The sequence below is a fragment of the Glycine max genome, chromosome 14 (assembly GCF_000004515.6).
Source record: "Glycine max cultivar Williams 82 chromosome 14, Glycine_max_v4.0, whole genome shotgun sequence".
In the NCBI taxonomy this organism is placed as follows: Eukaryota; Viridiplantae; Streptophyta; class Magnoliopsida; order Fabales; family Fabaceae; genus Glycine; species Glycine max.
In genome coordinates this window covers 24372781-24386651 of record NC_038250.2, presented here as the reverse complement: position 1 = coordinate 24386651, position 13871 = coordinate 24372781, and the positions used below count along the sequence as shown (strand labels likewise).

Genomic DNA, 13871 nt, shown 5'->3' with positions numbered 1-13871 from the left:
GAATGAAGTTGAATACATGAGGTCTTGGTTTGAAGACTTGGATTGGTTTGAGGACTTGGTTGACTTTGTTTTGGGTTTGATTTTTATGATTAATTTTTAATTTTGGTTTTGGGGTTTACTACTTTTTCTTAGTTCTCACTTATTCCCCATTGCTCCTCTATTCCTTTGGGTTTTAGCTACTTATCCCATACTTTCCTCTACCTTATCCTTGGCCCCATTAGAACCTTAAAAGACCTTTTGATCCTCATATGCATGTGTTTGTGGTGTGGTTGTCAATTTTAGAGACTTGCCAAGTCTATGTGGTGTTTGTTTTCATGGGTGCTCTGAGAGTAAACAGTAGCCTAGACACTTGAGAGATAGAGTGCATATCTTATGAGGCTTTATCACTTTTCAATCTTGAGCTGATTGACTATCTTGCCATGTTTGAGATGCTTGGATGATTTTCATGACTGTCTTGATTCTTTAACTCTCTACGTGTTGGATGTTGCCCATTCCTTCCATTCCTTGAGATTCATTGAAAAATATGTAATTGTTTTTGTGTTTGTTTGTTTCTCTTTAATGTCTCTGGATTTTCTCCTTGCTTTGCTTTTTTATTTTGCCTAGGAGTGCAAAAGGCTAAGTGTGGGGGGATTTGATGTGTCATTATTTTCTCCTATTTCTTAACCCTTTTGTCACCATTTTAATTACTGATTACCCTTAATTGTCAAATTAATTATGCAGTTTTATCATTTGGGCCTACTTGACTAATTTTGTGTTTTTAATTTAATTTCAGGAGAATTATAAGCAATTGGGCTTGAATCCGGAATTGGGCTTGGACTTGAAGAGAGCAGACAATTTTATTTTATCAAATCTTATCTTATCCAGATTTTATTTCATCTAGATTTTATTTTGTCCAGATTTTATTTCATCTAGATTTTATTTTGTCTAGATTTTATTTCATCCAATCTTATCTTATCTTGTCCAGATTACTGAAAATAGATTTGTAAGCTTTGGGGCTGAGAACCTATATAACAGCACCAGGGTTTTAGTTTAGTTTTTTTTTTGGGAGAGGAGAATAATTCAAAGATTTTAGAATTCCAGTTTTTCCTGTTCATGTGCACTGTTCACGTAGAATAAAATTTGTTTTCTGCAATTTCGTTTCTGCTTCAATCTACAATTTCGTTTTCTACTAATTAATGGAAGACTAAGTCTCCAGCATTGTTTTCTCTTGAGGATCAAGCACAACTTTCTTTGAGGTTTTGTTATTACTATTGAATTCTGATTAGTTTTTCCTCTTCATCAATTACTCTGAATTTGTTGCTATTAATTCATGCATGCTTAGTGCTTGATTAATTGTCTTTGTGCTTAATTTACGTTCATGCTCAATGATCATTCATGATTAATTGGTGTATGTGTTGCTTAATCACATAATGACAGCCTTATGTTAATTTTCTCTTAGTAATTTAATTTAGGGTTGGATTAAGTGGTTGAACTGATTAAGGATAAATTCTCGTAACCTAGGATAAGAGACTTGCTTGTGAATCAAGGGAAAACAACATGTTTTAATTCTGTTATTTTCTAATTCAAATTTGCTTGCTGTTTAATTTACAAAAACAAACAATCCCCCCAATTCGTTACTGTTTTATTACTATCTATTATGAACGTTTGGTTGACCATTGCTCGTTGGGAGACGACCTAGGATCACTTCCTAGATACTTCATTTTTAATGTTTATTTGATTCGGGTACAGCCTCGATCAGCTGCCCCCCATAATATTCGCTAAATTCTTCACTTAAACTATTGCAAGAGTCATGTCTACTATAGGAGACATGTTTTTCTCTTTTCATTTCTTTGGTTATGTTTCTTCTTTCTTCCTCTCTTTCATCTTGACTTATTTCTTCCACCTTTTTTTCTTTTTTTTTTTTTATTTCCATAATTTAAGGGATCTCAACTCATGTAATATCCTATACAAGGGGTCCTTAGGAGTAGAACCCTCACCATTAACACTAGATGAAGAATGAAGACTCGTGTTGGTTTCTAAGTTGTGGTTCTTTCTTGTTGGGGGTTTGAAAACAAAAGGTAAAAGAAACTATGGTTGAAACTAGCCAAAATAAACACTAAAAGAGGTGTGAAAGATAAGATAAAAACTAATTGGTAAAAGGCAAGCTATCTAGGCGGTTTGACCCTTTGGAGGTCCCAATTGACTCTTCACTTAGTCTACACGGTTTATGCTAAGCTATTACACATAAATAAAGGTTTGGGTGGTCTCTTCGAGACTCCCAATACAACCCTGAAGAATGTCCAAATACAAGGAATTTAAATGGAAAAAATTCAGCACTCAATTGTTCTATTACAACAAATTTAACAAAGAAATTAAGGTCTTCAAATTTATCTTCAATGCTTGTTTGTTTCCTCAAGTGTTTCACTTAAAATTTGGTGAGGCTTTGGTTGCTTCAAATCCAATGGTGCTCCTAGGATGGTTAACCTCCAAGACTAAAAAATCTTCCTTCAAGCAATTTACTAATTTCCTCTTCCAATCCTTATTGTAGGAAACATTTAAACACAAAAAAAAGGCAAGCAAGAAACCAAAAGAAGAAATGAAAACTAAACCAAAAGGAAATGTAACATGATGTTAATTCAATGAGATTCAAGGAAAAATAAAGCAAAAGGACATCACCACAAGCCAAGGTGGAACACAAAGGAAGTCCTAGAATGACACTAGATTAGATTGACAAATTAAAAACAAGACTCAAAGAAAAATTCTAGTTATGTAGGTTTTTACAGGAGATTCATCCATGATTTTAGCAAGATTGCCCTGCCATTGTCCAAGCTTCTTTAGAAGGATGTAGATTTTGTGCTTGACCAACCTTGCAGAGAGGCATTTGAGGAGTTGAGGAGGAGGCTTACCACCTCACCCGTAATGCAGCCACTAGATTGGGAGCTTCCATTTGAGCTCATGTGTGATGCCTCCAATTTGAACATGGGGTTGTTTTGTCGCAAAGAGTTGATAGTCTATAACATGTCATTGCTTACGCCTCACGCACTCTGGATGCAGCTCAAGTCAACTACACAACCATAAAAAAAAAGCTTTTAACTATTGTTTTTGCATTAGATAAATTCATATCTTATTTACTTTGCTCCTATATTACTATCTATACTGACCATCCAGCCTTGAGATACTTATTGAAGAGGCCTGTGCTAAACCCAGATTGATCAGGTGGATGCTTCTTCTTTTGGAGTTTGATATTAATATTAGAGATAGGAGTGGTGTAGAAAACAGGTGGTTGATCGTTTGAGCAGGATTGAGGGACTTATTGATTCCCTCCCTATTAGGGATAACTTCCCTGATGAGCATTTGATGTAGTTGCATTCATCACATGTCACACCTTGGTTTGCTAACATTGAGAATTTCATTATTGCATTTGTTCTCCCATCGCATGCATCTAGGTCTCAAAGAGATAAACTTAAGAGTGATGCCAAATACTATGTGTGGGATGATCCTTACTTAGGGAAGTTTTGTAATGACGAAGTGATCCCCTAGTATGTGCCCGATCATGAGATTCAGTATATTCTACAGTTTTGTCATGGCACACCTACCGACGGTTATTTTGGTCCTCAACGGACCGCTAGGAGGATCTTAGACCATGGGTTCTATTGGCCCACCATTTTTAAAGATGTTCATCATTTTTCCACCACCTGTGAGTAGTGTTAAAGAGTGGGAGGGACCATTACACATAGGCATGAGATGCCACAACAACCCATTATTTTCTGTGATATTTTTTATGTATGGGGTATTGATTTTATAGGTCCATTTCCTGTTTCTCATGGTTTTTCATATATCTTGCCTACTATTGATTATGTTTCCATATGGGTTGAAGCTAAGGCCACCAAAACTAATGATTCTAAAGTTGTAACATTTTTTGTAAGATCTAACATTTTTTGTAGGTTTGGTGTGCCTAGAGCCACTTTTGTAACAGGTTATTGGAATCCTTGCTCTAGAAGTATATGGTTGTGCATACAGCTTATCATCCCTAAACTATTGGGCAAGCGGAGGTTGTTAATAGAGAAATCAAGCAAGTGTTGCAGAAGGTAGTGCAGTCCAACAAGAAGGATTGGAGCAAGCTACTTAAGGATGCTTTATGGGCCCACAGGACCACTTACCGAACACCTTTGGGGTTGTCTCCCTATAGGGTGGTTTTTGGTAAGGCCTGCCACCTTTCAGTGGAGATTGAGCACTATGCTTATTGGGCAATGAATGGTTGTAACATGACATTTGATGAAGCGGGTATAGAAATGAAGCTTCAATTGCAAGAACTTGAGGAAATCCACTTAGAAGCCTATGAGAACTCCAAGACTTACAAGGAGAAAGTGAAGAGGTTTCATGACTATAGGATTCTTAGGAAGGTGTTCCATATTGACCAAAAAGTGTTCTTGTTTAACTCTCGCCTCAAGCTTATTTTCGGTAAACTTCGATCTAGATGGGATGGTCCTTTTGTTATTACTAATAATTCCCATGGCGCAGTTGAGATTAAAAATGAAGTTATCAACAAGGTGAACGGTCACCAACTCAAGCTCTTTCATGAGAGCCCTCAAGTGGAGGAGGAATTTGTGGCAAACCTTTCTTTGGTCTTGCCAATATTATGTGATGATGTGCCTTGAATGACACTTGAGGAGTTTCCTTTCCTTTTCTTTTATATGTTGTCTCTTTGTGTGCATTTCATTACCAGCTCATATTGAGGACAATGGGCATTTCAAGTGGGGGGGGGGGGGGGGGGGTTAGAAAACAAATCTGTCTATTTTACGTTTTTATGTTTTCTGTTTTCTCTATTTTCTATTTTGTTTTTATTGTTTCTGTTGTTATTTTTGTTTCTAAATTTTGTTTCAATTTTTGTGTCTGTATTTATTTTCTGTTTCTGTTTAGTTATGCCATACCCTAATTTTGTTCGGGGACCATTGTTTGTCAGCATGCGACCTTCATTTGACTACTTCAAAATGTTTAATACCCATTGCCATGGAATCCGTAAAGTTCTGGGACATTTCGGAAAGAAAACAGCCAAAAACACAAAAGCAGGGGGTGAACTTATCAAACACGGGGGGTGAACTTATCAATTATGGGGTGCATTCAGGAATTTTCCTCTAGAAGCCTCTGGGTGGCAACCACCTCCATTTTGTTAAAAAATGGCATCCGGGGCATCTAGGGCTTCTGTAATGCTTTCGTAAAATTTCCAAAAACCTTGGGTTGGCATATTTCACTTAATATTGGTGAAAGGGAAGAGAAAAAAGAGGAAAATCAAGTCCGAAACACTTCCGTAAGGCTTCCATAACTTTTCCATAAAGTACGAAAAGAGGGGGTGAACTTAGTAATTGGGGTGCGCTAAAAAATCTTCCTCAAGAAGCCTTTGGGCGGCAAGCACCTCCTAATTTCTCCTATAAATAGGGGGAGGAGGCTGAGTTTCAAGGATCCCTGACCCCTATGCTATGCATTTCAGCTATTTTGGGTGAGAAAACGTGTTTTCGTGAAGAAAATCCAAATCGAGGTGCTTCCGTAAAGCTTCTGAGACGTTTCTTTGAGCAAATCCGTGAAGATTTTCCACTATTCTTAACCATTCTTCGTTAGTTGTTCGGTCTTCAACCGGTAAGTGTTCGAATCCGAGACTTTCAATTCATTTCTTGTTTTGTTTGCTTTCATCTTCATCTCGTTCACTTTCGATTTTCTTTTCTTCCACTTTTAACGAGCTTTTGACCGTTTATTTAAGTTGTTATCTCACTAAATAATTGATAAAATGAATTTCAACCGATCATTAGTGTTGTAATCTCGTTTAATCACTATTGAAATAAAATCCAACCGATCGTTCACGTTGTAACTTCGGTTAAATCAAAAAAAGAAAAATAATAATAAAATAATCAAAATATCTTCAAAAAAAATAATAATCAGAATATCTTCTAAAAACTGATAATAAAATAATCAAAATATCTAGAAAAAAATAATAAAATAATCAAAAAAATCAATCGGACATTTTTCTTTGAAAGTTTCCTTGAATGAATTGACTAATAATCAAAGTGAAACTAAGGCTAAAATCAACTCACAAACCAAGCTTTGTCCGCAAAAGTTACTCAAAACCGTTTTAAGGTCAAACCCTTAAAATGGTCCTCTTTGCTTTTATTGGTTAAAATGGACAATTCAAAGCATAAAATCAACACATAACTTTATTGCTTTTGCAAGAACTACGTAGGTCTGATTTCCTCGTCGCAATTGAGGATACGTATGAGCAAAAGCCCCGCTTTTGTTGACAACCCCAAGAGATCGTTAATGGTCCAATGCCTTAACGTTTCTCTCCTTTCGAAAACCAAGAGATCGTTAATAGTCCAACGCCTTATCGTTTCTCTCCTTTCAAAAACCAAGAGAACGTTAATCGTCCAACGCCTTAACGTTTCTCTCCTTTCAAAACCAAGAAATCGTTAATGGTCCAATGCCTTAACGTTTCTCTCCTTTTCAAAAATCAAAAGATCGTTTAAAGGTCCAATGCCTTAAACGACTTTTGTTCGGTTAAAATATATCTTGCGGAAAAAGATAAAAACAACTTAACCAACATTTAGTTCTGAAAGAACTACGTAAGTTTGATTTTCTCATCGCAATTGAGGATACGTAGGAGCGAGAGAAACACCCTTGTCGACCACAAAATGATAAAAAATACAAAAAATCATAAAAATACAAAAACATAAAATGGGAAAATGAAAATAGTTTGAGGTCATGATATTGCACACTCGATTAGAGGCTATCGTCCCTTGTGACGAACGCGTGGGGTGCTAATACCTTCCCCGTGCGTAAAAACAACTCCCAAACCTTTCACACTTAAAGTTTGTAGACCACACCTTTTCGGTTTTTTCCGATGTTTTCCTCGAATAAACGTTGGTGGCGACTCCGCACGTTTTCCTTCCTTGGAAGATGCACCCATGATCCCCACGTCACCCTCCCGCCAAAGGGTAGGTTACGATAGTTGGCAACTTCACTGAGGACTGTTTTTAGAGAGTTAGGCCTTCTAATCTCGTGCAATATCATGACTTCCTCTTTTGTCGGTTTCCTTTTATTTCTCTTACGTTCTTGTATATAACTCTTTGATGCTTTTTAGTGTGTTTTTGAAATGTATGCATGAGATAGATATTTATTCATTTGATGCACCCAAACACCAACATTATTTGCATGCACGGGGAGTTGATGATTGCATGATAAAAGAATGAAGCAAAATTCCGTCATCACTTGTCTTTCACAAAGCATGCAGTTGTTCAAAGAGAAGAATAAAATGTAACTTGTACAATTAGATGAAGTTAGGAATAAGACAAATATCAAGGAAAGTAGCTTAAACCCTAGTCTCACGGCTATTGTTTCACTCAAGCACAAGTGTTTAAGCTATTCATCAATAACAACTAGCAAGAGGTCCAATCTTTGAACTTCATCTCAAGTCATAAAGTCAAAAATGCATAAATAGAATCAGAAGGACTTTCACAGGCTTGTAGTGAGGCTTGGCTACAAAAAATCATTGGTTTTTCTAGGATTCAAAGGCTTAGATTCTAAGAGAGCACAAATCCTAGATTTATCTAAATATTCTTTTCAATACAATTAGCTTACTCACTAGCCTTTCACTTCAATTTGCATTTGACCTTATTACACAACACACATTTTCTTTGATTGCTCTTTTTTTTTAACACACAACTTATTTGTTGTGTGTGCTGATGCTTTACCTTTTACTTTACATCCCAATCAACTCCCCCAAATTTGGGGTAATTTGCCTTGAACTATCTGCTCTTCTAAAATCTAAACAAGGTATCTGGATATATTCATTCAAGTTCAGGGTTCAATTTTGAAAATGTAATTTAGCTCACAAAGGGTGCAAGGGATACAATTATCATTCAAGGTAAGCTTTTTGGTCAATTGGCTTGTATATACAATCATGGCCTTCATCATGTCCTCATTCATATATTTCATTCTAAAATTCATAGATTGATGCAAAGACTATTACTCAAAGCTAGTCGTTCACTTATAGTTTAAGATCACACTCTCACCGGTTATGGTTCTAGCTTTTCTTTCTCAATCAACCTGTCTACTGACTACCAATTCTAATTGCAAGTTCACATTCTTGTTCTTTCTTTGTCTAACATACATACTTGCTCAAACTTATTAAAAGAAACACAAACTCCATCACAATCATGCATTCAATCCAAAATCAATTCATAACACCAATTTCCACAGAAAGATAAAAGTGTTTCACTGCATAATCAACAAAGTCAAGTCAAACTGTTCCATATGCTTCAAAACAAGCATACCAACAAACCACAAACAAAAAACAACAGTGTATATAAACATTAACCAAAATCACTAAAAACAATGTACCGAAACTATAATCATTATAATAATAATCCAAAAAGAATCATTAGGAATTTAGAATTCCTGTGACTGGTCCTGAGTGTCCTGTGTCTTAACATCCTCCTCATCTGTTAGATGAAGTACTAGAGTAGCTGGAGAAGAAGTGTTCAGAGTCAGGACTGGTGTGGTTGGGTCCTCTGGTATCTCGAGTATAGGAGTAGAGGGGTCTGTTGCATGCTGAGGTGAGGATAAGTCCACCACTGATGTGGGTGGATTTGATGTGACCTCTCGTGACCTCTCAAGAGTAGCAGTAGCTTCCTGTCTAACCCGTGTCTCACTAGTCTCCTCCTTTACAATGAATGGCTCTGGTATAGTGGCCTCAGATGAGGCATCCTCTACTTGCTGTGGTACCTGGGCTGTGGGACCTTAATCTTCCCTATGAAGAGAAGTTTGGGCCCCAGGTCAGGCTACCCTCTCCAGAAACTGCTCAATGGAAGGAATGGATCCTGCAGGCGCCACCACCTGTAAACTCTAAATTAAAATGATATGTCCCTGATGAATGCTCTGAAGCATGGCTTCAAAGTGCAGAGAATCCATCTGAGCTGGGACTGAAGGAGCTACTGAAGTGGATGCTGGAGTATGAGCTACAGATGTGGAAGGAAGATCAGATGGCCTCGCCCTCGCCCTCCTAGCCCCTCAGATAGAAACTGTTAGATCATCAGGATTCCAACAGTTCTTCCTGATGTAGGCTAAATTAATGACCAGGCTCAGGCGCTCAAAAGTGAGGCTGTCAGAGACAACCCCTCTGGCTCGACATAGGGCGGTGATCAGAGTGGGAAACCCAAGTCTAGAAGAGTTAGATTGGGCTATAGAAGTCATCTGGCCAGAAATGAGCGCTCCTATGTTCATGTCCATGCAAGAGACTAAGCCAAAGATCAACCTAGCTCTATCCACTGTCAGGTCAGAGGTGTGAGATGTGGGAGCCAGGTTGGACTATGAGAGAACACTCCATACCTGGGCTAATGTAGTCAAATCTTTCCTGAGAATCCTCTCAGGATGGCCCTCAGCATTCAGGATGAACCCCTCCTTGGTATGCAAAGAGCAGCCTCAATCTCTCTATAGTTTGTGGGTAACCTACAGTACCTAGAGTAGGTGGGTAATGTCTCCCCCTCCTCTAGGACTACAGGAGTCTCTAAAAATGTGTTGAGACTGTCTGCGTCTATCTTCACCTGGTGACCTCTAACTCTGGCTTGCTTTGGTGAAGGACCCTCAGAGCTGTAGAGATTAACATCCTCCACCAAAGCAAGATCAATAGTCCTATCAGCCAAGTTGGTGAGGCGCTTGTGAAGATTACGCCTCTCCAACTCTGTCTTGAAGTCTTCGAACTCCGTGTGGTATATATCAACCTTCCTTTCTGGCAAAATATTCCTCCCCAAGACATTATCTGTATAACGGTTCCAAGCATCAAGCAAATGGAACCATCTAGTATCATATTGAGCAGTTGGCCTTGCCCCAATGCTCTTACGTTTCTTGGAGGCCATCTGTAACACAATGGAACCCAAAAAGTTAGTTAGACCACAAGTTATTCAAATTGAAAAATAGAAAAATAATACTGAGAAAAATACTGGCAACTTAGCGAGACATGGTCCGCTTAGCTCGCCTTCACAAAATACGCACTACCGCTTAGCGACATGTGGGGCTGCTTAGCGGATGTTGCAGAAAATTCAGCTTCTGCATAATCGGCTTAGCTAGCAACTGCCCGCTAAGTCTAACGATTGCCGCAATAGATGTGCGCTAAGCTCATCAGGGTTGCGCTTAGCGGCACCATGAAATTCAGAAAATTCACTAAGTATGGAAGCTTAGTGAGCCAGGCTCGCTTAGCCCAATGGCTACTGCAACGAAATGCACTTAGCTCAGGTAGGCTCGGCTTAGCGCGCGACTTTCAACAAAAAAATTGACTAAGTTATCCGAGCTTAGCGAATCAGCCTTGCTTAGCCACATGTATCTCAATAGGAGGATGAGTGTTCATACTCACAAGATGAACTCCCTTAGCACGGTAGGCGCGCTTAGCGATTTCGTCTGGAAACGCATATATTCAATGAATTTTGATGAACTCGCTTAGCACAACATGCTTGCTTAGCGAGTTCATCGCATTTTCTAGAAAAAACACAGAAAATGCAGTTCATTTTCTTCCATTTTTTTGAGCCTCTAAAAGGCATATCAAACATGCAAACTAGTCAAAACTATCTACACAACACAATTATTCACAAAATCCTAATCTTTCACTAATCTGAAATCATTCGAACCCTAGCAATCAAAAGCTAGATCTATGGTTTTCTAACCTAAGGTTCAATAAAATAAAAGAGAAGGAAAAGAAATGAGGAACTTACTTGGATTGTTGTGTGCTGAAGATGCGTATAAAATGCAAAAAGAAAGCAAAAATGCAGGTTACACAAATTTGGGCTAGAGAGAAAATGCATGATATGCTCTGAAAATTTTAGGCAAATGTGAGTGTAATTGATGAACACTCAAGCAATTTTTGACTGTCTCGCTTAGCGAACCGCTGCGCTAAGCGAGCCAGAGAGACGTTTGGTTTCTCAAAGAGTCTCGCTTAATTGATCTGCGCACTTAGCCCAAGTTTGAAACTCAAAATCTATTATTTTTACACATAGTTGGGCTTAGCCCACAAAAGCGGCACTTTGAAAATTCTGCAGGTCATAAAACCTGCAACTCTCGCTAAGCCTGGCTCTGGGTCGGCTTAGCTAAAATGATGCATCTTGAATAGAGGAGCATGCGCTTAGCAGATGATGGATCGCTTAGCGCTAACATTGCCACAAGGATTTTGGCTTTGCTGGCATGAGTGGCGCTTAGCTCAATGAAACCCGGTTTAAGTGTAAAGAATTAGGCTTAGCGACAATGTGTCATGCTTAGCCATTGAATACGATGCGCTTAGCGATCAGGCCATTGCTTAGCCAAATTCATATCAAATTGAAATAGGCTTAGCTCAGCCTTGGCCAACTTAGCGGACCAAATCAGCTTGAGATGCAAGGGTTGAGCACTAAGCGCTAGAGACTATCGGCTTAGCGCATGACCAAAGATGCGCTTAGCGCAAGGCTTGCGCTTAGCGAAAGAACTGCTTTTCAGAAAAAAAAAATTCTAAGATATTTTTCAGTCCCTTCCTCAAGAAATTGAAACCCTTATATATATCATTCGAAAACAAGCTGATATACCCCAATGTAATAATTATGAAGCATGTTCCACATTAAGCAATGCATAAAAGAAAAGGAAAGCAGAAATTAGAATTGGGTTGCCTCCCAGGAAGCGCTTCTTTAACGTCATTAGCTTGACGCTTTTACCTCAATGGGTGATCAAATGTACGGTGTTGTGTGCCTGTGTAAATTCTTCACCATGGTACAGTTTCAACCTCTGGCCATTTACTACCCATGTTCTGTCAAGATTTTGAGATTGTGGGTCGTATAGCTCTATTGCACCATAAGATCAAACTTTCTTGATAACAAAGGATCCTGACCATTTGGATTTCAGCTTACCGGGAAATAATTTCAATCTTGAATTAAAAAGTAGTACATGTTGTCCCAGTTTGAAGTCTTTCTTCAGTAGTTTTTTGTCATTGATAGGTCTTAACTTTTTCTTTGTAAAGTCTTGAAGATTCATAAGCTGTTAATCGCATTTCTTCCAGCTCCAACAATTGGATCTTTCTGTGCTCCCTAGATTCCTTCTCATCAAAGTTCAGAAATTTCAAAGCCCAATATGCCTTGTGTTCCATTTCAACTGGTAAATGACATGATTTGTCATACACCAGTTGAAAAGGAGACAACCCAATTGGAGTTTTGTATGCAGTTCTGTAAGCCCACAGTGCATCTTCCAATTTGGCTGACCAATCTTTTCTGGTTAACGCCACTGTTGTCTCTAGTATTTTCTTTAATTCTCTATTGGATACTTCGGCTTGCCCATTAGTTTGAGGGTGGTAGGGAGATGCCACTCTATGATTCACATGATATTGACTCAACACCTTTTGAAGTTGAGTATTACAAAAATGCGAACCACCATCACTAATTAAGATTCGAGGTACCCCAAATCGAGCAAAAAATATTCTTCTTGATAAACTTCACCACAGTCTTAGCATCATTTCTTGAAGTGGCCATAGCTTCCACCCATTTAGACACATAATCAACAGCTACCAAAATGTATTCATTTCCTGCAGATGAAGGAAATGGACCCATGAAATCAATACCCCAACAATCAAAAACTTCAACTTCCATAATGTTTTGCTGAGGCATCTCATTCCTTTAGGAAATCCCCCCCCCCCATTCTTTGACATTGGTCACACTTTAAGACATGGTGATGGGTGTCACAACCTACCCTTCGGCGGGAGGGCAACGCGGGGCTCATGGGTGCGTCTTCCATAGGAGGAAAATGCGCGGAGTCGCCACCAACGTTTATTCGAGGAAAACGTCAGAAAAACCGGAAAGGTGTGGTCTACGAACATTAATCATGAAAGGTTCGGGAGTTGTTTTTATGCACGGGGAAGGTATTAGCACCCCACGTGTCCGTCACAAAGGACGACAACCTTTAATCAAGTGTGCAAATATGACTTCAAAATGTTTTATTTTCCCTTTTTTATGTCTTTTTGTGTTTTTATGCTTTTTGTGTTTTTTTTTGTATTTTTTATCTTTTTGTGGTCGACAAGAGTGTTTCCTTCGCTCCTACGTATCCTCAATTGTGATGAGGAAATCAGACCTACGTAGTTCTTTGAGAACTAAGCATTGGTTAAGTTGTTTTTTATTCTTTTTTGCAAGATATATTTCAACCGAACAAAAGTCGTTTATGGTGTTGGACCATTTAAACGATCTTTTGATTTTGAAAGGAAAGAAGCATTAAGGCGTTGGACCATTAACAATCTCTTTGGGGTATTTGACAAAAGCGGTAAAGTTACATATTGATTTTATGTTTATTGAACGGTCCACGTTTAACTGATAGAAGCAAAAAGGATCGCTTAAGGCGTTGGACCTTAAAATGGTTTTTGGTGATTTTTGTAGACGAAGCTTGATTTGTGAGTTGATTTTAGCCTTAGTTTCACTTTGGTTATTAGTCAATTGATCCAAGGAAACTTCCAAAGAAAAGCGTCCGATTGATTTTATATTATTATTTTATTCGAAGATATTTTAATTATTTTATTATTGTTTTGCCTTTTTTCGGTTTAAACGTGGTAACTGAGTGAACGATCAATTGGATTTTATTTTAACAGTGATTAAACGATATTACAACTCAAATGATCGGTTGAAATTCATTTTATTATTTATTAGGTGAGAAAACGGCTTAAATAAATGGTTAAAGCACGTTAAAAGGGGTACGGAAAACAAACGAAATGAAAATAAAAGTATGCGAAACAAGTGGGGACCACTAAGGGTGAATAGAATGAATTGAAAGATTCAATTTCGAGAACATACCGGTTGAAGACCGAAGAACGATGATGAACGAACGAAGAACAATGAAGAATCTTCACGAAATCG

At 38.2% G+C, this 13871-nt stretch overlaps 1 protein-coding gene across 1 annotated transcript in view; it reads left to right on the top strand.

Moving 5' to 3' along the window:
• The window catches only part of LOC100777491 (uncharacterized), an 18445-nt gene extending 13808 nt beyond the window's left edge, over positions 1-4637 (top strand). Inside the window, exon 2 of the mRNA XM_014766779.1 lies at positions 4027-4637. Within this exon, the coding sequence (XP_014622265.1) occupies positions 4027-4637 (611 nt within the window). The remainder of the gene's footprint in view (positions 1-4026) is intronic.
• The last annotated feature ends 9234 nt before the right edge of the window (positions 4638-13871 follow it).